The following is a 23,665-nucleotide window of genomic DNA, read 5'->3' on the forward strand; positions in this document are numbered from 1 at the left end:
TGGTGGTAACACTGCTCTCGCTCCCACCAAGCCATCCCCTCGCGTCTTCGCGTCATAAACAGTACAAAATGGCGCAAGACTCATGTAGGCGCTTGGGGGAAGAGCATTTACAGCTTCTACTCATTGTTGACCTCGGCACTAGATGGGGTGAGTGGTTAGTGTCACGTCCCGGCCGCCCTTTACCCCCGGGAAACGAAGAAATGTAGTCCATCAATGAATTTTACGCTTTCGGAAAGTGAAGCTTAATTGGTAAGCGCTCGCTGGGAGCAGAGCGAAATACTTTCTCGAGGTCCGCGTGAATGTTCGCCCACATTTCTAAGATCTGCCAAAGTCCAACCTCGCAGTTATGTTCCCTCAACACGTGTCTTAAAGTCATCCTGCCACGTCCGAGTCGGCGCTCTAAATTTTTACGAAATTTATCCGCTGCTTTGTCTCCGCCTTTCGTGAGCGTTGCTGCCCTCGTAACGTTCAGCGAGTGGCGTGCAAGATCCATCCATTTTCACGATCAGCTGCTTCTCTGTTCTCCCACTTCGTACCTCACGGGTACAGGACAGTCCGTTCCGTCCACTTTAATTGCAGACATGTGATTTGTGATCTTTTCACAAAATAGTGCATGTCTATACAAAATTCCACAGTCCTACATTCAACAGGCCTTTAAAGGCAGCCTTGCTGCTCTGACGGACAATAATTAATGGTATATAATTAAAGTCGGAGTAAAACATGCGTTATAATTACTTTGAAACTAATTTTATGGTAGTCGGGACAAATCTGTGGAAGTTATTTGATAAATATCGCTCTAGGCACTTGTCACACATCACGTGACAATTTTCTGCAACGATGGTCATACATGCACGTACACGTCGAAAGGATGTGTGTAGAACATAAATGTTTTCATGGTTCACGGAGCGTGTCTGCGACCTGAGACATTTAAATAGAAGAATCTGCTGCAGACTTCCCTGAGTTTCTATTTTATTTTCTCGCGTTGTTTTGTGCACTCTCGTGCTTTTTGCTGTCCACAAATTGGGAGAAATGAGGAAGACTTTGTGTAAGAAAAACCAAAGATTTCCTTCTCCTGTAGAATAATTTATACACACTTTACTGGAGCAATGTTAGCTGACGCAATGGAAGAAGTTTCCTTCCCGATACGTAACAGACGATCACTTTACCAACGGATTCCTCCTCCTCGTCTCTTGTGTCTACCAGATGCTAATTACCGTGAGCCACGCCAATGTAGTCCACAACTTCATACCCTGCTACCCCGCAGATCAGTTTACATAATTGCAAGGTCTCTCAAGTTGACTCCTCCCTCCAGGTTTCAGAATAAAATTCTGAGGCGTCTCTTATGCCCCGCCTACAGCATATTTATTTCATTTCATCGCCGTACTCTTGACCGGGGGGGGGGGGGGCTATCGCCACGTAATAGGCCGAAGACCCTATGTTTTGTGAGATTCTTGATGTGCAATGTTTCTCCCGAAGAAACTATTTAGTTTGGCATCTCATTAGCATCAAAATTCACCACTCTAACTTAAGATCTAAGAATATGTGATGGTTCGTTTCAATATGCAGAAAATGTACATTTCGATGTACGTGCCGTAAGAAATCGTGCGTCTAAAATGACATGAATCTCCCTGTTTAAAAACAATGTTGTTATTTCGTTTCCTCATGAACGATGCGCACTATATATTTACCACCATGTTAGCTGTGCATTGTATTTCCTCAGGCACTAAAGCTCCTAGAACTTCATGCTTTTATAACTTATAAATTTTCTTCCTGGACAACCTTGAAATTCTGAGCGTCCGTCAGAGCTCCAATGCTTTCTAGCGTCAAACGTGGGCCACGCCAGACTGCCCTCTGGTGGCGATCGGCTGCCGTGATAGTGGGCCAGCACTGTGACGCGAGTCACGGAAACGCCATTGGACGGACTCCCTGAGGACTCACGGCGTTATCACTTGCCTATTCTGTCAAAAAAGGAAACTTTCACTGACATTAAAGTTGCATGGACTCCACCTCTGTTTTGCATTCTGAACGTTTCGAGTATTTACGCCGTCTGTATTGTATATGAGGTCAGAATTTTAGCCCTGAAGATGGAGACAGTATGTTCCTCGAAATCGTTGATATCTACCTGCACAGAGCACTGACATAGACGCCTATAATTTATATGATGTAGTAAGAAAATATGTCGTGTTTTTTTTAATGTTGGTAACTGTGTTACACTTCATTTCAGTTTAGTTTCATCATGAGGCAACCTGTAACACGTGAACCCCTCCTGCTGAAATAAGGCGAACAGCGCGGGTAGCGGAGGAGGGTACCTGCTAGTTGTTACGGAGGATAATGAGGATCCTCCTAGTAAGGAGGACACAGAAAGTGCTAACAAGTGAAGTTCTCAGAATTCTTTTCTTCTGTCTTGTCTTATTGGGGTTTGCGCTGTAGAGCAGAAATTGTCGCTGCGTCTTGGAAAGTTTCGTTCTTAACCAAATACAATTAGTGCTGGACCACGCGAACTAAGAAATCAAGAAATGTAAGTGTACACACAGGGGGCAGTGAACTGCTGACCGGAGTTCAGTTTATGCAGCGTGAACTTCTGACCTCATCTGGATTCGAACGTGTCTGTTTAACGTCACACAAATGCCTTGCTCGTTTACCGGCTCTTAAAATATGTGGAAGTAATCGTAGTTTTGATACAAGACTCAGCTAATGAGCACACTAACACGCGTGATTGTTTCCAAATGGCGGTAGCGTGGATCCCAAGCTTACAGACTTCTCAGAGATGTATAGATCAAATAATTTGCCTTCAAAATAAATTTGAAAGACAAATGGAAATTGTTGTTTTATTATTACCAGTGGTTGCTTGCCAGTTAGGCCTCACGGCAAAGCGCCTCGCTTAAAATATTCGCCGAAATATTTTCGTAGTCGATACACGTGTAATGTGCGCTGTTTGTGTGGAAGATTTTTGTGCGTTAAAAGTTCGCGATGTCCAAAACATTGCAAAGAAATATGCGCCTTATCGTTATGCTACCCGCCTATGAAGTAGCATGCCAGTGGTGGGGCGCGAGGCGAGGGGGGGGGCACACCTCGCTAGGATGGTGCTGTAACTAAGCAACGGAGAGGAAACAACATTCAGCCAGTCAGGCAAATAAATATTTAACGTTAACATGCAATTACAGGAAATGTTTAGAGAGTCTTCGTGTTTTATTATGAATGACGTTAATATTTATAAATATGCTATTTCGCGAAAAGTGTTTTAGGGTCCATGTTTCTTAAAGAAAGGTTTAAAATTATTAGTTACAAAATAGGTTTCATTTATGCTGTGGCCTTCCACGATAATGAATTCTGCTAGAATTTGACAGCTCTATTTTTGCATTTGTTGTAAATGCGTGACCTGTAGTAAAGTTAGGCTTAAGCCCGCAGTGTTTGTTATTATTAAACAGCACAGAGCAGAACGTAAATCGAGGTGGAAGGCCCTTGCGCGGTTACCGTTTTGGCTAACAACTTTCAGCGGGTGCAGATATTGGACAGGAACTGCGGACAGCAGTTGTTATTACGCTGTGTCACACAAAGGACAGAAAACCCCTTGTAACGCGAATTTACCCAACGCGGTAAATTCGATTATAGAAGTGTAAATAAATGCGAACAATTATGTGCCGAACGCGATAAATTCGATTATACGCGGTCTGCCAAACACGCTGTAGTATCATACGAAAAAATGCGACTGCTGTTTAAAAAGCAAATAAGGCCCTTTAGCTTTGAAAATCAACCCGGTTCTTAATCAGAGTATTATTATAGTATATTTATTACTTTGTTGTTAATTTAAATTTACTTTCCACGGTCATCTCGTGTCACTCTTAATGCCGTCTTTAAATATACTTGAGCAGAGTGGACAAGTATTTCGTTAACTTGCCATCCGGCGCCGTGAGATTCCTCATAAGATCTTACTTCGAAGCCACAGTTTTTGGTGTTTCTTAAGAGTGCTTAAGGCTCTTTCTCGATTTCTGTCGTCATATTCCGAAGTGGAAGTTGCGTTTATCTGCATTAACATCTGTAGATCTTCTTGTACAAATGCAGATTAATAATTTATTCCTTAAGAGTTTCAGGACTTTGCAAGACCCGTGGAAGAAAGATTGTTGCAGGAATGTGATGAAAATGTAAATAACTTTAGGTGGGGGAATTTGGGGAAATACGAGCCACCCACAATGTGAAAATTATTGAACATCGCCATTGCCTCCTCCCCTTACCAGAATCGTTTTTAACTTCGTGTTCGATTCGGTGTCTAATTCAGCATTGATTTGTCTCTGAATTTTGTGAACGTGACGGACATATCACAACAACATAAAATAATACAAATCGAAAATGAAGTACGATGACTCATTGGCATTCCATATCTGCTATTAGAAGTTTCAAATCTTCAGATACAGTCCACTGCATTATTTTACACTCAAGGCGGCACGTTTAAACTTGATAAGATTTCAATTATCTATAACTCAACGTGTACTTTACTTCTAGATTAGGTTCTGGTGCAGATTAAAACGCGGAAGGAGCAGTTTGTCACTGTCAGCTTTCCTTACCGAGTTACGGACTTACGACGTCGTCTGTGCTCGCTGTCAGTCGGACCTGTCGAGGAGCGGTGGGTATGCACCCGTAAATACCGCGTCTCGTGTGTGATCTGTCGCTTTGCAGAAACAGATCCATCACACGACAATTTGTTGGATGGCAATTTGCCCCCCGCCATCTAATTACGGGAAGAACCCGGTGTGAATAATTCAGAGCTCGTTGGTTCGGCGCGCGGGGGGGGGGGGTTTCATAGCTCGAATCGCTGCAAATCGATTGAAACTACTTGCTCGAGGATCAGAACAGAAACACATAACATCAAGGAACGGGCAAGACGCTCAATCTGGGTCCTGCGGTGAGGGGAAGAGCCCAAATTTCGAGCCCAAACTGGCAAAACCTAGTTCCGTAAATTCTGGCCTCCAATTTGAGGGGCTTCTAGGTAAAACGACACAACTTCAAAATGGGAAACTTTTAGTTAATTTTGCCATGTCACAGGTTAAAGCCCCACTCATAAGGGGCTAACATTATCGCGGAAAAATCGCATCATCTCCCACCCCTAAAAAATTAGTTGCGAAATGGCAGTGAGTCTGCAAAAAGGAGCGGCAGTCCGTGGACAAGTGCCGTTGTAGCTTGATTTAATAACATCGTATGGCGCTGAGATGCGGGAAGTCCTGTAACTACAATGACACTGTGTAATGCAGTGCAGTGCTGTCTTCAATTGTTTGTTTTTGTCTTTGACTCGGGAGGTGCAATTGCGCTGTGTTTGTTGTTCCGTTGTTGCTGTTGATTTTGTTGATGCTTCGAACAAAGAAAATTTGGAAGAAGAGATCATGACGTCTACGTCAGAAGCGGAAATTCTTCAGCGGTGCTAAGAAATCAGTCAACCATTCACCGCACAAAACTGTGTTTGAGTCTGTCAAGCACAACTGTGATTATTCTACCAATGAAGATGAAAACAGCAGTGCTATGAACTTAACCGGTCCCGTTTCATACTTGCACGATCTTTAAAAAAAATTGTTTTGGTTCCTTCTCTACTCCATTTTTCAATTAAAACGAACTTCCGTCCATTTATTTTTGTCATTTTTCTGTAAAAGTAGAGGAAAGTGTTTGTGGGAAGGAGGGTGACCCCCATTTCTACATTCACCCACTTCCTCCTTCCCTTGTCTGAGAAGCAATTTGTGCTGGCGAGAACACGCTCGCATGAGTAACCACACATTTTTTAATCAATATCAGCTGATATATATATAATATCATGGTTATTTTCAACCAGTATTAATTTGGGAAGTTATATATATATATGTATATATATGTATATATATATGTATATATATATATATATATGACAAAATATTCTAAAAAGCATTCAATTGTCCATGTGAGATTGAATAATTGTTCTGTGTGTTGAGCTGAACAGCTATATGGGACAGCTGTGTTTGACAAGATTGCGCGAAGAGTGATGAGATTCCACATCATACCCCGCAGGTTCGCAGTCTTGTCACCAGACATTTGTCTGAGCACCCCAATTTGTTGGTTGATTTTTGTCTTCTAAGACTAATATATACATTTATAAACGTTATCTTCTCTTTAGCGTTATATTAGTAGCATACTATTCCACTAAATTCAATGTTTTCAAGTATTTTAATTACCTAATTAACTGATTATGGCAAAGCCAATGTAAATGCCACAATTACAGCATTCTATTTGCATTTAAGACTGTCGGTTTTAACTGTGTCATCAATACTCTCAGCAGTTGAAATGAATACGCAATTCGCCGCGTTCTTGACGAGTGATTAAAGGTCTTGTGGGCTCTGTCGTATTCTGGGTACCTTACACTACTCTAGAATGAAATTTAGATGTGCCGAGCCAGATCGTGGTAATGCTATGGAACCAGTTATTTTTCACCTTACACTGCATTTTGAAACATTACGTTTTACAGAATCGCCCAACCTTCGAACTCTCCGGTTAAAAACCCCAGAGTTGGGCACAGTTAATACCAAACCCGCCACTGACCGCGTTTTTCAACTCTACTAGCACCGCCATCTAATGATCCCTCGTTCCGCCTGCGTCTAACGTAGAAAGCCTCAGCTCGAGCGTAAGAATGTTGCGCTGTTGTGAACTCTTCATCCGATTAACGAAAATCGAGGCGTGCCATAAGTTGTAGCGATCAGAGATTCGCTCGCAAGTAGATCAGGTGTTAACGCGCCAGACAAACACGGTCAGTCCGTGACGGACACATTCGAGGGATCATCACATCGCGGCGCGGCCATATTTATTTTCACCACCCGAGCCGACAGCTGATTTCAAGATTCGACTTAGTATTTTTCTCTCAGCTGCGTTTGAATTGGCTTCATCCTGAAACAGGTTATGAACGCATTTCTAGTGTCACCCGAACTATATCACCAATTCTTCGAAACCTCCTGTCGACCATGGTTATTTATGAGAAGAGGTCTGTTGTCTTCAGTTGTGCATTTCAAAGTGCTGTGGCTCTCACCTTGCTGAGTAGGATTCATAAAAATAGAACTTTCAAACCGAGTGGTTTGAACGTCTATGCCTTAAACGTCAGTGTTTTTGAAAGTAGCGTCTGCGCTGATGGTTTATAATTGAATAATAAATAAGGTGTGCAGAATGCATTTTGCCCTAGTTCTCACCATAAAACTGTTGTACACGTTCTGCATTATTCTCAACCAGGAAACGGATTTCCATGTTCAAAGTCGGTGTCACTCAGCGAATTTATACTTCACTACTCTTACTCCTGACCGACATTTCGGTTGACCTGAATTTTTTCTGTTCTGACGTAAATATTGTTCCTGTAACAGACGGCTGTCCCATGCCAGAAATAGTTCGTTCCTTTTCTGAAGGCGTCTATGTTTTTGCGACGTTTAAAGGTTCCTGGCGACGACGTCACACAAGCGGTTGGACTTTACCGATCCTCTGTCTTTCAATCAAAATGATTAAGTTTCTGAACTAGGTCCTTCTTACACCTTGAGATGTTGGGGCCACAGCCCACACTGGCGCCCTGGTGCACCTGATCTCTCAACCTTGGACCTGGTCCAAAGCAGAACGCCGAAGAAGAACCAGTTCTCCAAACGTTCTGCTTTTCATTAAAACACACGAACGGGTTAAGTCTTTGGCAAAGTCTGTGCAAAAAATATTCCTACGTGGATATAAGAGGGCGGAAAGGTATCTTATTTGATGAAAGTACAAGAGTTCTTCTGTCGACATGACGTAGCGACGTACGACTGCAGTTCCAGGTCGGACCTGGTGATGTTCGTGGTAGAAAAAGTAAAACGTTGGAAAGTTTTTGAATTTCTCCTTTCGAGGATTGTTTTCCCACCTCTGAGGTTTGCATGTCGTCATAATCTTGTAATTCGCCTCCGACGTGGGTGTTAACAGAAACCAGTGCACGGGAGGACACACACGGACGGACAGTGAATCCCCAGTGTCCTCCGCGGTACCAGAAAGTTTCATTAACTGGAAGTTTTGAAACGAATCTTAGCTAATGTTATATTTCAGTGCAACACATGGATTTCGGAGGTCACTGGGTGCATGACATATAAAAAAATTCTTTCACACTCTGTCTTAGTGCAGTTTTGCCCCACTGATCCTATACAACCATTTTTTCCCATAATTTTAATATGATTTTTTTTGCAGAAATGCCCTTGGTTGGTTCTTTCATCTGATTTCTCATCTGAGGGTGAATGCTGGAAATTTTAGTGGTTCTTGACGAGAACCCCTTTTCAGAAGTAAACTTGGACATTGCAATGAAATCTCGGGACGCTAGCCGTGTCGATACGAATCCATAGCCCAACGTTTCGAAGACCTTCTTTGCTTCCATTGTCATGGAATCATGTATCTCCTATTTATCTTTTATATACATAACAGGAACGTTGTTAATGACATTAGCGTTGGACGAAACGTCCTTCCTCATCAGCGTCTGTTGTTTGCGAAACAGCTGTAAAATGCGCCTGTCCCATTCGCGAGGACAAACAGCTGAACGAATTTAATAGAACTTGACATCTATCGCGGAGGTTTACTGACGGGTGTTGTAACTGCCTTTGAAATTTTGGTTAGAATCGTACAACGGAAACTGAAATTTCTACGTTCATTTCAAGTATTATCCAGGACGTAAATGTTTTTCCTGAGGCGTTGTAGGGAATATTTAAGACATTCTTAAGGCCAGTTGTTGAGATTGACAACCCTTAAAGGCGAGTGACAACAACGGGTACAATTTTTAACACTTGGTAACTCTGCATTTCCTAACAGCATCTACCAGCTGAACTTTATCATGGTCAGTTGTTGTAATTTCTTTGCGGACGAACTGAATTATTGAATGTTATTTAAGGCGAACGTCAGCTTTAAAAAGTGAGGGTATTTTATGCTGTGCTGTATCTTAAAACCATAACCGTTGGACCAATTTAATCAGACTTTGTAATGGCGGTCGTAGATCGGCCGACCCACCTTTGCTTACCATTGATACAAACTGCACATTTTGAATCAATGGCGAAGCAGATTTATGCATTTATGCTTCCGTGAGGAGAGCACGTAAGCTTGACCCATACAGCAGTAATGTGTGGCACATCATTTCCAATCTTTGCTGTTTGCATATATTTCAAAGAGATGTCGCATTACATTACTCAGAAATTAAGCTCAGGAGTACAGCATATGAATGTAACTTAAGAAATATTCTTTTGAGCAGTCGTGAGCCTGTTACAGGTAGCCGAGGCGTTGAGCGACAGCGACATTAGATCCCCTCATATGTATCGAATGTGGAACCTTTTCCAAATTTATGTCGTAGGGCACCATCCAAACATCACGTGAGCCACTTGCTTTTGTAACGCCGTGGAGATCGCGAGAGTCGAACGCAATGAAGTAGTTAATATGATCCAGTTTGGCCAAAAACACGCTCTCGGATTGGCTATCCCAGTTGTTGTTCACAATTTTCTTGCTATCCGTCCATGGAGGGAGAGACGTCAGATAAACGCCTTGTCCCAACATCGCATCTCGCGTCGTATCCTTTGAGCTGCGGATGAAGCCCTCACTGATAATCCCAATGCATCCGTCGCCTGAGGTGTAGTGGAACAACACCACCATTGTGCCTGAAAAGAGTGCAGATTTTAAGTCACGTAGGCGTTATGTAATTTTGAGGGTTTACGGTTGCCTTTGTGCAGGGCTAATCATAATTCCCTGATACTCGCGACGATGTGTGACTTTGTGCGAAAAATCTGACGCAAATTACGTAAGTATCTTTTAATAACGTCTTTCTATAGTTGTAACGTGACCACAGTTACAGGCGACTAAAATGTCTCCCTGGACTATGATTCGAAGAGCAGAGGACGCTGACCGCTTAAATAACTTGCGTCGCTTATGGTCTATGAACTTCCATGTCCTTAAAACCATCAATTAGATTGTGATTTATGAACGTAAGTTTCAAAATATGTCAGTAAAAAAAACAAGATTTGTGTGTCAGTAATTTGGAAGTGGAATTGGTGACGTCCATTCGGACCTCCAGGTCTCTTAAAAACGCGGATCTACATACACATTTTGTGAGTTTTTTGTTTTATTTGGCTTTATCGTGTTTAACGAATTTTATTTCTGCTATTTATTCTTTTACGTCCCACGGATGGATGGTGTGCTGATGTCTTTTTATTCCGGGACTTTCACTTTTTTACTTTGTCCGGAGATAGGGATTAGCTCTATCTAGTGGGCCCAACTGAGTAGGAACCTGAAGACGGAGATAGAGCCCCATCTCCGAAACGTCGTGTTACGTTTTATATTTTATTTACTCGACGATGAATAATATCCAAGAAAATTTTTATTCAAATGACTCTTCACCATCGTCAAGAAGTTTTTGATCTGATATTCTTATATTTCGCTGATTACATTATTTTTTCTCACTTCAGATCAGAATGTTGGCCACACTAAAATAATTTTAACTGCAACGCTGTTTATGGTTTCCTACCGTCAGTTCTGTATTTCATTCTTCGCTGTAATTCAATTTATCTTGGGCCACTGTTTTATGTTTTAACTTTCATATCACTAAGCAAAATTAACCCTTCCAATCCTACCAACGTGATTATCGCTCAATTTTACCCCATCTGAATAAATTGAACGTTTTAACTACAGCAGAGTCCCGATTAATCCGTTTCCTGTCCCTGAATATACGAACAATCCGTGGTAATCAATCAGTTTAATTGGGTGATACTTACAGTTGCAACTAAAATTTTTGTTCTATAAATTTCAGCATCGAAAGGGTTAATTCCACAAAACTTACAAGAGAGTAAGGTCGATATACTTGCTGTAAATTGGAGTCAAGACGCCGCTCAGCTACAAACGACCGCTTCGAACACCACCACAGGAAGAATAATTTCGCTCGCTGGTCTGAAGCTAGCTCAGACCAGAACTCCAGCTTCCCATTGGTCCGCGGTATCTTATCACGAGCTTTATTTTCTGAGTAATTAGAAAGTAGGAATAAGATGAAGGAAACTGTACACCGAGGAGTTATATAACTTGCATTCGTCAATTGATAAGATTAGAATGGCGAAATCATCAAACATGAGCTGGGGAAAACCTGTAGCTCTATTCCGCGTGACCAGAAATCGTACAAAGTTCTGATCGAGAACCCGAAGTAGAATGAGAGAACAGAAGACCATAAAAGACGAATGGATCATAGAAAAAGGAGGTGAGATAGGCTTATGATTTATTGTTCGTGTTGTCCTTTATACCGTGTAATTAATTATGCGCCTCGCAAAACTCCGCTGTCGGTTGACTCACAAGCTACGTCGTCATAATTTTAATATAATCTTTCCAGATTTTCCTCGGGAGTTCTTGAATATCTGCCGAACGCCTTCCGCACCAAATGGCCCACAGCAAAAACTACTGTGTCATATTTTGTAAGCTAAATGTGTTGCTGTGTGTTAACATTGTTTCACAAGCCCTCAACCCAGCATTGACCCCGGAGGCACACGTTGGGGAGTGGAGGGAGGGGAGAACACGTCATCAGAAATTACTCAGCTTTTCCTTGTACACTCTCGGGTGTGGAAAAAAAATTCAGTTTCGGCCGTAGAAACTGCGTGTGCCTGCATCTCTCGCGTCTTTTTACTTTCTGTGGTTCTTACGATACATTGCATGAAATATGAATGTTATTTTCTGCAAATACCACCGGTTCTGTCGACCCCCCCCCCACACACACACACACTGATCACGCTTTGCCATCTCTTTCGGAATGTTCCGGCTTGAATGTTAACATGTTAGATAATTGATTTGCCGTGTTGCATAAAATAAGGAGACGGTCTTTTGTATTCTTCGAGTATCTGTAATTGTAATGGAGGTCTGCTTATTATTTACCATCGAATGCGGTTTTGTTAAAAATTACAGTTCATTCCGCCGTCATTGAGTCAGTAACGAACACGTGCTTATTCAGACGGTGCAGGGATTCCACTTGCGAGCTATAAGCAGGAAGACCATTCAGATCTGCTTTGCTCGCTGTGGTCTTAAGCATTCAGGCTTGGAGATGTCAGATACGACCGATGGCGGAAATGACGCCATTTTGGAAGTGCAACGCCTCAGAAACTACGAAGTTTGCATACATCGACGATAGTCTTCAAAGTTCAATTATGAGTAAGCAATTTTTTAGGTAATTCAGTAGTTCTTTGATAAATTTAGTGGAGCAACACGAAACAGTCAACAATTGTTAACACAATTCTCTGGCAGGGCACTGCATTCCCACCTTACCAGTCTGCTTATCAGTGCTACATAACCTAATTCTGTTCTGCGTACGATCCCAACTCCTGTCTTTGATTCGCAGTAGGTTTAGTGAAAGTACGCAAGTTTCCGAAGCCGTGGCTCGGTGGATGGTAATTTTCATGTACGACAGTGGCGTCTTCTTCGGCAAACCACAACATGACAGTTTGTTCAAAAAAAGTATCATTAAAGTTTACGAAGTTTTTCCCCTTTGCCTTCGCACCGCTGATTCATAAAAGCGCCCCTATCGAGAATCGTATCGCTTTCATTGGACGACGAGTGTTTCCTACAGAAGAACGAGTTTCATTTCTCGCGATGAATCGAGTCTCGCGCGTGGGTTTCGTCTTGGATCACAGCAAATGCGCATTCATTGTCGCGTTGCATCCGGCGCTCACTTGTTCCAGAGATAAATTCGCTCTCGGACCAGAGACGATAAGACTGGCTGGCGTTCATGTGTTATCTGTTCTACAGGCAAGGCTACGCGTGTGTGTGTGTGTGAGCATTGTTTGAAACTAAATGAAACTCGAAAGCGTTTCGTGAAACTGGGAAGCTTCTGTCGGCCGTGCATAATGGAAGGCCCTTCCTGTCAGTACTTCTATCACCGCACAATTCTTTATGATAAGAAATTTTACGAACTAATAATAGACGAAAACAGTAAACCTAAAAATTTGTTGAAGAAAAATACTAAGAAACGTGTGCATGTGTGTTTATGAGAGAAAGTAGCAGCGATTGTAATAAGGGGGCATGGAATATAAGCACACTTTCAGCAGGTCTTGACTCCATAACAAAGGATGGGTGTGGTTCCTGGTGGAACCAGCCTTCTGCCCAGCACAGGGCATGAAGCAGGACCGACAGGATTATTTGAAACATTTTTGAAGTGGTATGCGTTAGATTAAATGTATTGAGATAAGCAACATCTGTGAAGGACTGATAGCAAGTGAGTATGAAAACGGCCAAACGCTTTGATAACCTACCATGGTTCGTACCTCTGTCGGGACCAAATACGCAGAGTTGCTCGTCATATCTGATGACGTCACAATTCTTGTCATTACTAGTAGTTTGGCCAAGACGATGCCGTGGATGTCGGATTAGATCCAACGTTAGTGCAGTGGATGATCCAATTCGCTTCAGGACACTCGAAGTTCACATTCAATATTTGCACTGCTTACAGGAAATTAGGAGGACACTCCACTTCTCGCCTCATAATTATTCCATTATCTTGCTTCCGCTCGCTTCCCACAAACCCCCGCGGCCCTCCATTAATCTGATCTGACCTCACTGACTACACTTCCAGCAATTCAGTATCCAAGGTCAGTGGAAAAGGTGAAGAATGAAATAAATGTAGGGAAATGTGTTTTGATTTTTATGAAGTCGCTTGGCAGGACCATTTTTGTTTTGGACACAGAAATAAATAAATAAATGTTATTGTGTTCAAACACTTGATGATAAAAGGGAATATCAGGTTTCTGTGCTGCTCCGCGGTATGGATTTTCGCCCCAAGACATCAGCACAGGATGGAGGAAATAGAACAGATGAAGCCATTTTAATCTCTTCCGAGCAAACTTCATAATCATAGAGCAATGCTAAATCACACACACCGCGTTTTTAAGACGTGCTTACTGAACTACGTCAGCGCTTATTTTGTCGCCTTATCTATCAACTGGAGCTCCTGTCACTGCGTTACATTGAATCACAATGTATTTATATGCATTTGCTTTCATGCGCGATTGACAAATAACTACCCCCTAAGTTAAAAACTCTCGTAATTTCAAATAAATAGCTCGCAGGAATAAGATGTCAAGAAACTTGGTAAAGAAACTTCATTAGGCCTAACACGTAAACGTGTCGGTCTACAGTTTCTAACAAATTTCTGCGAAGTTTCAGGAGAAAATAAACTACTTATAACTTGGTTTCCCGCCAGTCGCAAAAAAGTGCTAAGTGCGGTCGTGGGTCTTCAGTTGTTTGGAATCCCTCAACACAGTCAGAAGAGTAAAACCCAGAGATTTGTTGTAAGAAATGGCGCCTTACCCCATGAACATTTAAGCCACCTAAAAATATTGAGTTATTAACATTAGATTCTACACCGATGAGGCAATATTATGCTGAAGAAATAATTAAACCGATCGTATTATGAATGACAAAGGTCTTAAATGTCTTGTTGAGAGACTGAATTCAATTTCCTCACAGAAATTCAAAAAACTGAGACAAGGACATTTGCCAAATGGAATTTGAGTTAAGTTAATGTGTCATGTATATAAAGACGATTTAAATTATTGAAAGGCGCGTATGAACACGCTTCATTTAGACGTAGGTTAACAGTTTACATGTTTATATAAGTTCGAGTAGTCTTAAATGTGGATGGCCTCGCTTTGTATTAGCTTAAGTGAAGGTCCACACACGCAACAGAAGACTGAGTTTCGTCAGCGTTATGACAGCATTTGGCCGCTGATATAATACTTTAGTTGTAATTGACCGAAATTTTAGTGTTTAAGATTAGAACACCTAGACACGGTTTTATGGAACTAGTTTGTACATAAATAGTCAAGATTGCTGTTTTGAAGAAAATATTCTACTTCCTTATGAAGTAATTCGCGTTAGATTATAAACCCTAACTACAATTAACGTATCTGAATTTACTATATATATTGGTATTTTTGGGCGACTGTCGTGATATTTCAGTAACGGGTCGCCGTTAAACACCAGGCCTCCCGCGAGTCTCTAAGTAAGGGGACTTATCCGGAGTCTTAAAGTGTTGAGAACACGGAGTTTGTCAGACACGCGGAGACGTAGCCAGGGGACATACGGTTTACGATTGTAGTTAAAGTTTAAATGTTTATCCTTTTCGAAGGGAAAACGAGAGTGTTATGAAACTTAAGTATCTTTCGTTTAAAGCGACACAGTTCTGTTTCAGTCGCACATTTCTGAGCGTCTAAGACAAGGGAGGATCTACTCGTGCTCTGCGCTCTGCCGACGGCTTCTGTTTCGCGTCGAAGGGCAAATGACGCTGACAGGATGTGACTGAGACCTGTCGCCTAGTGACAGTGACTGACTGAATATTGGCGTCGCACGCTAAGCAAATTCCCGCGATAACAGGTCCCAGATTTGAGTAATTTATGGGAACCTGACGAGAAAAATGTTATCGCTTGTCGTGAGAATCTTGCAGCATTTTCTGGGAATAAAGGATTCAGGGAACCGACGAGGATAGAACATGAACCAACGTAAAATTTCTTTTCGTGAACGGAAACATTTTATCGCCCGAAGCTCAGAACAAAAGTTTTCTAGAAAACTAGTCTTCGGCATTTGTGTTTTATCTATTTATCCAACTCCCCGTTGTAAGGAACGGCAACTCAGAACGAAAGGGTAAAGACAAACGGAACTGCGGGGTTAGTGACTTTAGAAGAAATGACGTAGGCACTTGCAGTTGGGAATTGGTTCGGCGTGATTAAACTGAAACTTAGAGACATTACGTCTTCTGAGGTGTCCATTATTGCTGTTAGATCCCAATAAAATTGGAATATGTCGGCAGATGCCAGTAGACTACGCGTCATCTAATTTCATGAGACTCCGTTTAGCAGTTATCGAATTTTTATTTACGAAGAAGACTGACAGACAGAAATGACAAAGATAAAAATCACACTTTTGTAACTGGACGAGAAACTATGTATACCTATCGATATCCTTCGTTGTTAGGCGACTCCGGTCTTTTGTTTAAATATTTAACTTTTACGTAACCTTCTGCATAAGAACCGTGGAGTGTTATTGGGCCTCGTATAATTCAGTCAGCGGCCTGTCCTCTAGGACAAGGAGGAGACAAAACGCAGTACGCACAAAGAACATGAAGTTCTGCATCTTTAAGGACGTGCCCTATCCTCTGTTCCTCTAACCCTGAATTACCACCGCCACCAACATTAACCCCCTCGCTCTGTCACTTACCTGAATTTGTTAGTTAAATTTTGTTAGTTGTCCATGTGTACGAGGTGCGATCGGAAAGTTTCTAGACTGCGCCTATAAAAACCCGTACACTTATATCAGGTATTAAATTCATCCATCACCCTCGAAGTAGTTCCCCTGGGAGTGAACACAACGATCCCAGCGCCGCTGCCAAGCCTGGAAGCATCCCTGGAAATCTTTCTTTGTCAGCCTGTCAAGCACCATCTGCGATTCTGCCTGAATCTCTTCTATCGTCTTAAATCTCCTTCCCTTTAGCTGAATTTTCATCTTTGGGAAGAGGAAGAAGTCACACGGAGCTTAGAAAGGAAGGTGGGGTCGGTTCTTGCAAGATCTTTGAGCTCCTGACAAACGAGAAGTCGATTCTGCTTCTGGTCCTCAGACAGGATGCGTCGCATGTAGAGTTCTTCCTTTAGAATCAGCTGACAGGTCCCATAGCCTATCCCAACAATGTCGCACAAGTCGTTGATGGTACGACGTCGATCTTCGTGAATGGCCTGCCGAATCTTCGTAACATTTTCGGGCGTTGTGCTCGAAGATGGTCGTCCAGAACGCTCGTCATCATCGACAGAGGTTCGGCCATTTTTAAAACGTTAATGCCACACAAAAGTTTGTGCACGACCCATTGCGGACTCCCCAAATGCTTGCTTTAGCATTTCATAGGTTTCCGTAGCCGTTTTGGCGAGTCTTTGGCAAAATTTGATGCATACTCTTTGTTCATGAAAATTCGCAATTGCAGGAGGGTCGGTGTAATGCACTACCAAAACGCCCGTAACTAAGAAGCAAATGCTAATTCGATGATGCCGGCTGGCACACTGATTCACTATGAATGTAGGCCGCACCCCCTAAAGGCAGAAGCTCGTACTACATCCGGTTCGCCCGCTATTGACACAGTCTGGAAACTTTCCGATCGCACCTCGTACATGCATACTTAAACAGCGGCAACCTGTATGAACCAGAAATGCGCACCAGAACTTCCTGGCGTAGAGCAACTTCACATTAGATCTTTTGTGTTTTGATTGTGGTCTTCTGCTTTATCACGACGTATGAGAACACGTTACAAACTCCACTGGCCTCTGCTGGACGGTCTTCGTCAGAAATGTGATACCAAAGTCAGGATATCTAGGTATTAATTTGTTTTTTCAGATAAAAAAATGCATTGGTGACAAAGATCACCAGGAATACGTTCTTGCTCAGGTACGTCGGTGCCTGTCTTATCCATTATCTATTCGACGTTCTGTTGCTGTCTCGTGTGTCTGAGACGTAAAGGATATTTTAACTAAGATAATTAAGAATAAATGGGCGTTTTTATCTCTCTCTCTTTCTCGTTAATTAGAATTTCATATCTAAGACGTCAAAAATAATAGAATTTTTTGAAACCGATGATGGTTTATTCACGTGCAAATTCCTACTTCATTTTCAGCTAAACAGAGGAACATTGTTCTAGAAGCCTACACAGATTACCTGTTTAATTAGTTTAATTAGTGGTTAGCGTGCTCACCACTGGACCCAAGGTTCGCGGGTTCTAACCCGGCCGAGGTCGATGGATTTTTACGGGTGATAAATATCCGTAGCACAAACTTCCTTCGGAGGGGAAGTAAAGCCGGCGGTCCCATGTCGAAGATTTACGGCATGTGAAAGAACAACCTCACGAGCATGAACGAGATGTTTCGTAAACAAAATTCAGCGGCCATTTCTCGCCCAAGTCTCTCATGATTCTCTACTAGATGGCTCTGGCAGACAAAAACCAGGATTGAGTAGAAATTGTGCAGAGGCAGTGGGCTGGTAACGCACTACTCACAAGTGCAGAGTTAAAAAAGACAAACAAACCTCCGAAAAGGAGGCTGCGAAAACCCACGACTAGGTTGAAGAGCCAAGGAACAACAACAACAATTAATTTAATTAGTTACATCCCCATCGATACATATTTTCAAAAAGTCGCAGACTTTCATGAGACCGTGTGTGACTTATTTGTCCGATTAACCTGAAAATGTGAGGTGGGTCGGTAAAGACAGGTTATGAACTGAATTTATGTATTTCATACCAAGAATCCCGTTCATTTTGGTGGTGATTTTAGGGATAAATGCGAACAAAATTCATCAATATTGTAATATGAAAATCATAGGCAAGAACGAAGGGACACAGCAAGAACCAAGGACCAACGATGCCAGGGACACGCGAGATGATGACGCGATCATCAGATCTCATCATTGTAACCGGAAGAATTAATTAGGTTAGTCCGTAATCCATTTTGCTGGCTTGCTCCGGTCTACTTTTGCTATCACTTGTTTCGCGATGTGTAATCAAAACTTCTTGCACGTTTCGTGTTTCAGTCATGCGTGTTGCATAGGTCTAAAGCCACTTAAGTGCAAGGTTCATGATTAAGTCTCTTTCGAATTAAATCACGCAAAATGACGCTGTTTGATAAAGTGGGCTTTATGCTCTCTTGTTGCCAGTATTATTCGAACTAGACAGCGTTTCGTGTTCGTCCTCGACATTTCTTAAGGATCCGTCCATCTGAAACTTCCAATACGGACGTACCTCCCCATTACAGATTCATTTTATGCACTTTATGTGGACATGATGGCTATAAGCTGTCGCCCTTTCGGTATCACTTGCGAATAACCCTCCTGTCTCATGAAACTTCTGGTAAGAAAATCCTTCCAGCAGGGACAGAATCGGCTCATATGTGTCATTAAGTCTAAAGTTTTCGAGGGCGTGTCTAGAAGGATCCAGTTCTTTTCCGTTTAGAGTATCACATTTTCTCAGTCTCTGTTAGAATTCCTTATCATCCCCCGAGGTTTACAAATTACTGTAACTCTAACCCCCGCGCTTTCTTGCAACCCAATTGGCAGCGAGGGAATGTGTGTTGCATAACCGCCAGGGTGCACACTTGTGTCAGTTTCTATTTGGGATTTGGTGCAGAATTTTTATACAAGTTCTCTCTTCTTCTTTGTATTTGTTTCATGACACGAGTTACAGAAAGCTGTTGGCTCCGCTCTGTAAAAGAGTTCTGCGAAAGTCAGGCTTCTAACTCTCACATCACGTACCTCGTGTTTCTTGACAATCGCTGCCACCGTCGGATGTCCATTGTCACTTCACTCGCTCAGAGCCACGTGCGTTGGAACAAAATACATATTTCGCGTCGACATATCGATTATTTGAAAAGTATCGGCAGGAATTGTGGCAGCTGTAATTAAGGGCCACACCATGAAGTGGAGTAATTGTTATTAGGACATCGACGGGAAACTGAATAATTTGAGGGCAGAGAATACAGAAAATTTAATTCATAAAACTTCAGTAAGGGATTGTTTTAATAGGAAAAGTGCACAGGACATAAGCAGTAAAGAAAGTAAATAATATAATATAATGCAGGGGTTCTCACCCTTCTTCGCTGGCGTACCACTAATTCTAATTTAACACATTGAATATACCACTAAACAAATGTGTTCAGGGAAAACTGTTATTTATGTTAATTTTGATTTTTTTACATAGTTCGCGTACCACCAGTGATACGCGCACCACAGGTTGAGAAACTATATAATGTGTTCATTTTTTTTTAGTGTTCTGTCTGACGACAGGTCCATATGAACAGGATCCTTCCATCCTTTTCTCGGACTGGGACCTGTTCATATACGTTCTTGGCAGATGATCCAGAAGTGGTTTGCCATTGCCTTCTTCTGTGTGTGATTGGAGTAATTGTTGAGATGCCACGGAGAAACCGGGGAAGCCCCCGGAGGAAAACTCCGTGTTGCCTAGACCACGGCCTTGCCCAACACAAGTTATAAATTCGGGCACCGCCGGGAATCAGTTGCTAAATGTTTAAGAATTCTTTCGGGGAAAATTTCAAATAAATTTAATTGTTCAGTCGTATAAGAATGGAGTAGTTATTCGACGTTTCGAGAACTTTCTATACCTCCATTATTAGAGTAAAGGAGCCAGGGACAGCCTCAGACATTTCAGATATCCACTCCCCGCGTATACCTGAGTTCAGAAACTGTTAATATTCTCTAAGAAGAATAACATTTAAATATGTGAACATTTTAACGAAGTGTTATTGATACTTTAATACTGTTAGTTGTTTTAATTTCTTAAGATGTTAAATAAAATATACACATTACTAAGGGTAAAAGGTGGCTCCGGAGGTTTAAAATGTAACAGCAGATATGGGACGGACTGGCTGAAATGTAGCCGAAACATGTAGCATGGATTTTAATGCAGATAGATGGCACCAGTGTGACAGTAAGTCTATTGCCAGTCTAAACGTGGAACGGTGAAAATGTAACCAGGAGAGCAGCGAATAGTTTCGGAAATTAACTCTGAGAATTTATGAGATTTGATAACCGTTGTAAGATAATGCTTCGAAATTGTGCCTACACTAAGCGTCGTTACTTCGAAGTCGTGAGGTTACGTAACTGTGGGACAGCTAAGTAACAAGCGAAACCAGAAAAAGTGTGAAGGCAATGGACAAGAGAGTACAGATCAATAGTTAAGAACACCTGTGCAAAGATTATCAGACTGTGTTCAGTGATTGTTAATGCAGGAAGTAATATCCGCGTGAAATAGATCTATCTTTGGTTAGGAACCACGTTTTAGTAACCAATTACGTCACGATATAAACCTCTAGAATCTTCTTATTGTATTAAGAGGCTGTAATCTTTATTCCAACTGGAAAATTCTTAAGGTCGTGATGTTAGTCGCTATTTGAAGAACGTTGCGCCATCATTACTTCTAATGACCTGCCCTTCTTATGCGCCAAAAATTGGTCAGAGGACACATACCTCAAAGACTTTTTTCTCGTTCGTTACCCAGAACACGTTATTTCCAGAAACGCAGGGGAGCTGTGAATCTACGTGCTCTCTGCAGCGAGAGGAGACGTGCAGTAGGGACACAAGAACATAGTTGAAAGCAAAAACAAACAAACATGAACCATGGTTGCAAATTCAAATCACTCGGAGCTTTCTGGAACACTTCGAGAGCTTCGCTTGATGTTGAAGCCTGTCACTAGAAATTGGAACTGCACACAGAAAAAGATGCTAATCCAAAGTTGTAGTAAGCAACTTGCTCCGTCTTAATTTCTAAGCACGTGGGATAAATGCAGTCCAAAACTGAAAACGTCTTATAAAATCATGTCGACGGTGTACGTACTCAGATAGACCACAACCATCGCGTGCTGTGTTCTGGGCATCACGCAGCGGAAATAGGAAAACATTTCTCAGAAGGTTGAAGAACGTTCTTTGTGCGTCTTCATGGTAGATGCAGGTGGGTTTGTTATTTACGACAGATACTCGCTAAATATAAAACCCGAGAATGCAACTGACCGTCAATTTGTTTTATTTCCTTGTCCGGATATAACTTTGTCGCCCCCAGGTAACCGCCGGTAACCGGTTAGGTACGTGACCTAGTGTCTTTATATTTGAACGACCGAAGTATACTTCCTTGGCATTTTCAGTTTCAAAATGGAGTCTGATTTCTGTTCTGCGCAAACAGAATTTGGCAATATTTGTCGTCCCATGTGATATGAGAAATATCGAAATCAAACCGAAGCCAAGACTCTGGTTGATGGAAACTTGCAAGCAGTTCGCGTAGGCCTTTGAAGAATTGAGCATACTTCCGTATCTGACGTCAATACCAAGCCGTTCCACTCTGAGAAGTCACGTGACAGTTTTTGTTTCGTAGGCCCATCAGGAAGCAGTCTACAGAACTCGCACCACTGCACGAATATTTACGTTTGCTCCCTTCTGAGTCAAAGAGTGTTATATATTTATTTTTCACGTTCGTTTGCAAGTATTTCTAGTTCCTTTGTGTACGTGGCTCAGTCAAACCTCTTAAGATGATTACAGGACACAGGGCGAAAAATATCGTGTCTACCTTTGATGTTCCATCAAAACATTTAGAAATTCGGGCTTCCTCTGCCATCTTTAAAAGTACGCTTTGGCGACCACAAAGGACTATTAACGTAACCTAACCTGACCTAACGTAATAAAATTCAACGAAGTTCACCTCTTAATAGTCTCAATAGGGTAATAGGTTTAAAGCATTAGTATTTTGATTAGAATATTAGACCACCTAAATCGAATTGTAATTTGTATTTCCATATGCAACCACTTCACATTTAATTATTTATCTCGTAAAATTCTTTATAGCCAATTAGTTCGACTTCAGTACGTGTTCATCAACGCGATACATTACGTTAAATTTGCACTTGATTATGCGAATTACAGGTGATTTGTATTGACTGTAATTTAGCGTACAATATATACACAATGTATCGTTTTCATGAACACGTGCTCAAAATGGCCAAATTGCCGAGAGGCGTAAGCACGCTAAACAAGTCGTGTTAGATGAAAATATAAATTATAATCTGAATTAAAGCTAGTCCGATATTTCAATGACTATAATGTCGGCTTAAAATTGTTTTTGTGTTGTTACGTGAATTTAATTTCAACTCGGCCCATATTCTATGCGTTTTCATGGATCCAAAGTAGACGACGATCACTTGATTTCACTTCCTTCCCAACCTACAATTCACTGATCATTTGGCGCCATATTGCGTGATTCAGACAGCTGAGGGCGCTGTTAAAACCGAATCATCACGTGACGTGATGACTTACAGCCTCAGTGTCTGTCCACTGACCTTCGTTCCGTTGTTGCAGCAACCTGTAGCGGACCGCCGCGGGTTTTCCGGTGGTCACTCGGGCCCCGGGTGGTCCGCGTGGTCCCGCACCTGCGACGGTGGCGCCTCATATCAACTCCGACGATGTAACTCACCCACAGGATGCACGGGCGAAGCAGTGCGCTACAAGATATGCAACATGCAGGTAAACGTTTCAACCCCTTCTACTTTGGGCCGCCTAATTTCCGGGTTTTTGGATGAAGTGTACTGTGTCCGGTCGCTTTATTCGACCCGGGGTGGTCTTGGGGGTGTTCTGGAGAACTGCTGGAAAAGTCCTGGAAACGTCCTGGAGAAAATTTGGATAATTCCTAGAGTAGTGCCGGAGAAGTCCTGGAGAGTTTATTTGGATGTTCTTTAGTCAGGGAAAAGTGCTTTAGAAATCCTGGAGAATTGCTGGAGAAGTCCTTGAATGTTATGTTGAAGTCCTCAAGGGTTGGTGGGTCTGATCCTGACTTGTCGGTTATTTTGGATTCCATTTCATTTGATTGGGATAAGTTACATTAGCCTAGTTTGCGTTTTGTGTCAGGTTGGATTAGGTTGTGTTAATTTAGGTTAGGTTTAGTTATGTTATGTAAGGCAAGGTTAGGTTGTTTAGGTTGCGTTAGATAAGGTTGCGTTCATTTACGTTGGGTTAGCTTGTTCTGGAGAATATCTAGCGTGTTCATATGTTGGTCGTGGGGATGTTCTGCAGAAGTCCTGGAGAAAATCTGGATAATTCCTAGAGTAGTGCCTTAGAAATCCTGGAGATGTGGAGGA

The 23,665-nt window shown here is 42.0% G+C and overlaps 1 protein-coding gene and 1 long non-coding RNA gene across 2 annotated transcripts in view; one reads left to right on the forward strand and one right to left on the reverse strand.

Annotated features, from left to right (window-relative positions):
• Positions 1–23,665, forward strand: part of LOC147872697 (eukaryotic translation initiation factor 4 gamma 3-like) — a 116,005-nt gene that overhangs the window by 65,190 nt on the left and 27,150 nt on the right. The window contains exon 2 of the mRNA XM_087355028.1: positions 22,890–23,054. Coding sequence (XP_087211154.1) covers positions 22,890–23,054 — 165 coding nt within the window. The remainder of the gene's footprint in view (positions 1–22,889; positions 23,055–23,665) is intronic.
• On the reverse strand, positions 9,127–11,027 carry LOC147872701 (uncharacterized). Its single transcript, XR_015536859.1, has 2 exons — positions 10,817–11,027; positions 9,127–9,641 (listed from the first exon to the last, which is right to left on the reverse strand). It is a non-coding gene; the product is annotated as an uncharacterized LOC147872701 (long non-coding RNA).

Source organism: Zootermopsis nevadensis, unplaced genomic scaffold (genome assembly GCF_977971745.1).
Source record: "Zootermopsis nevadensis isolate Lab colony 2312 unplaced genomic scaffold, Znev_1.0 Znev_ptg000024l, whole genome shotgun sequence".
Classification (NCBI taxonomy): Eukaryota; Metazoa; Arthropoda; class Insecta; order Blattodea; family Termopsidae; genus Zootermopsis; species Zootermopsis nevadensis.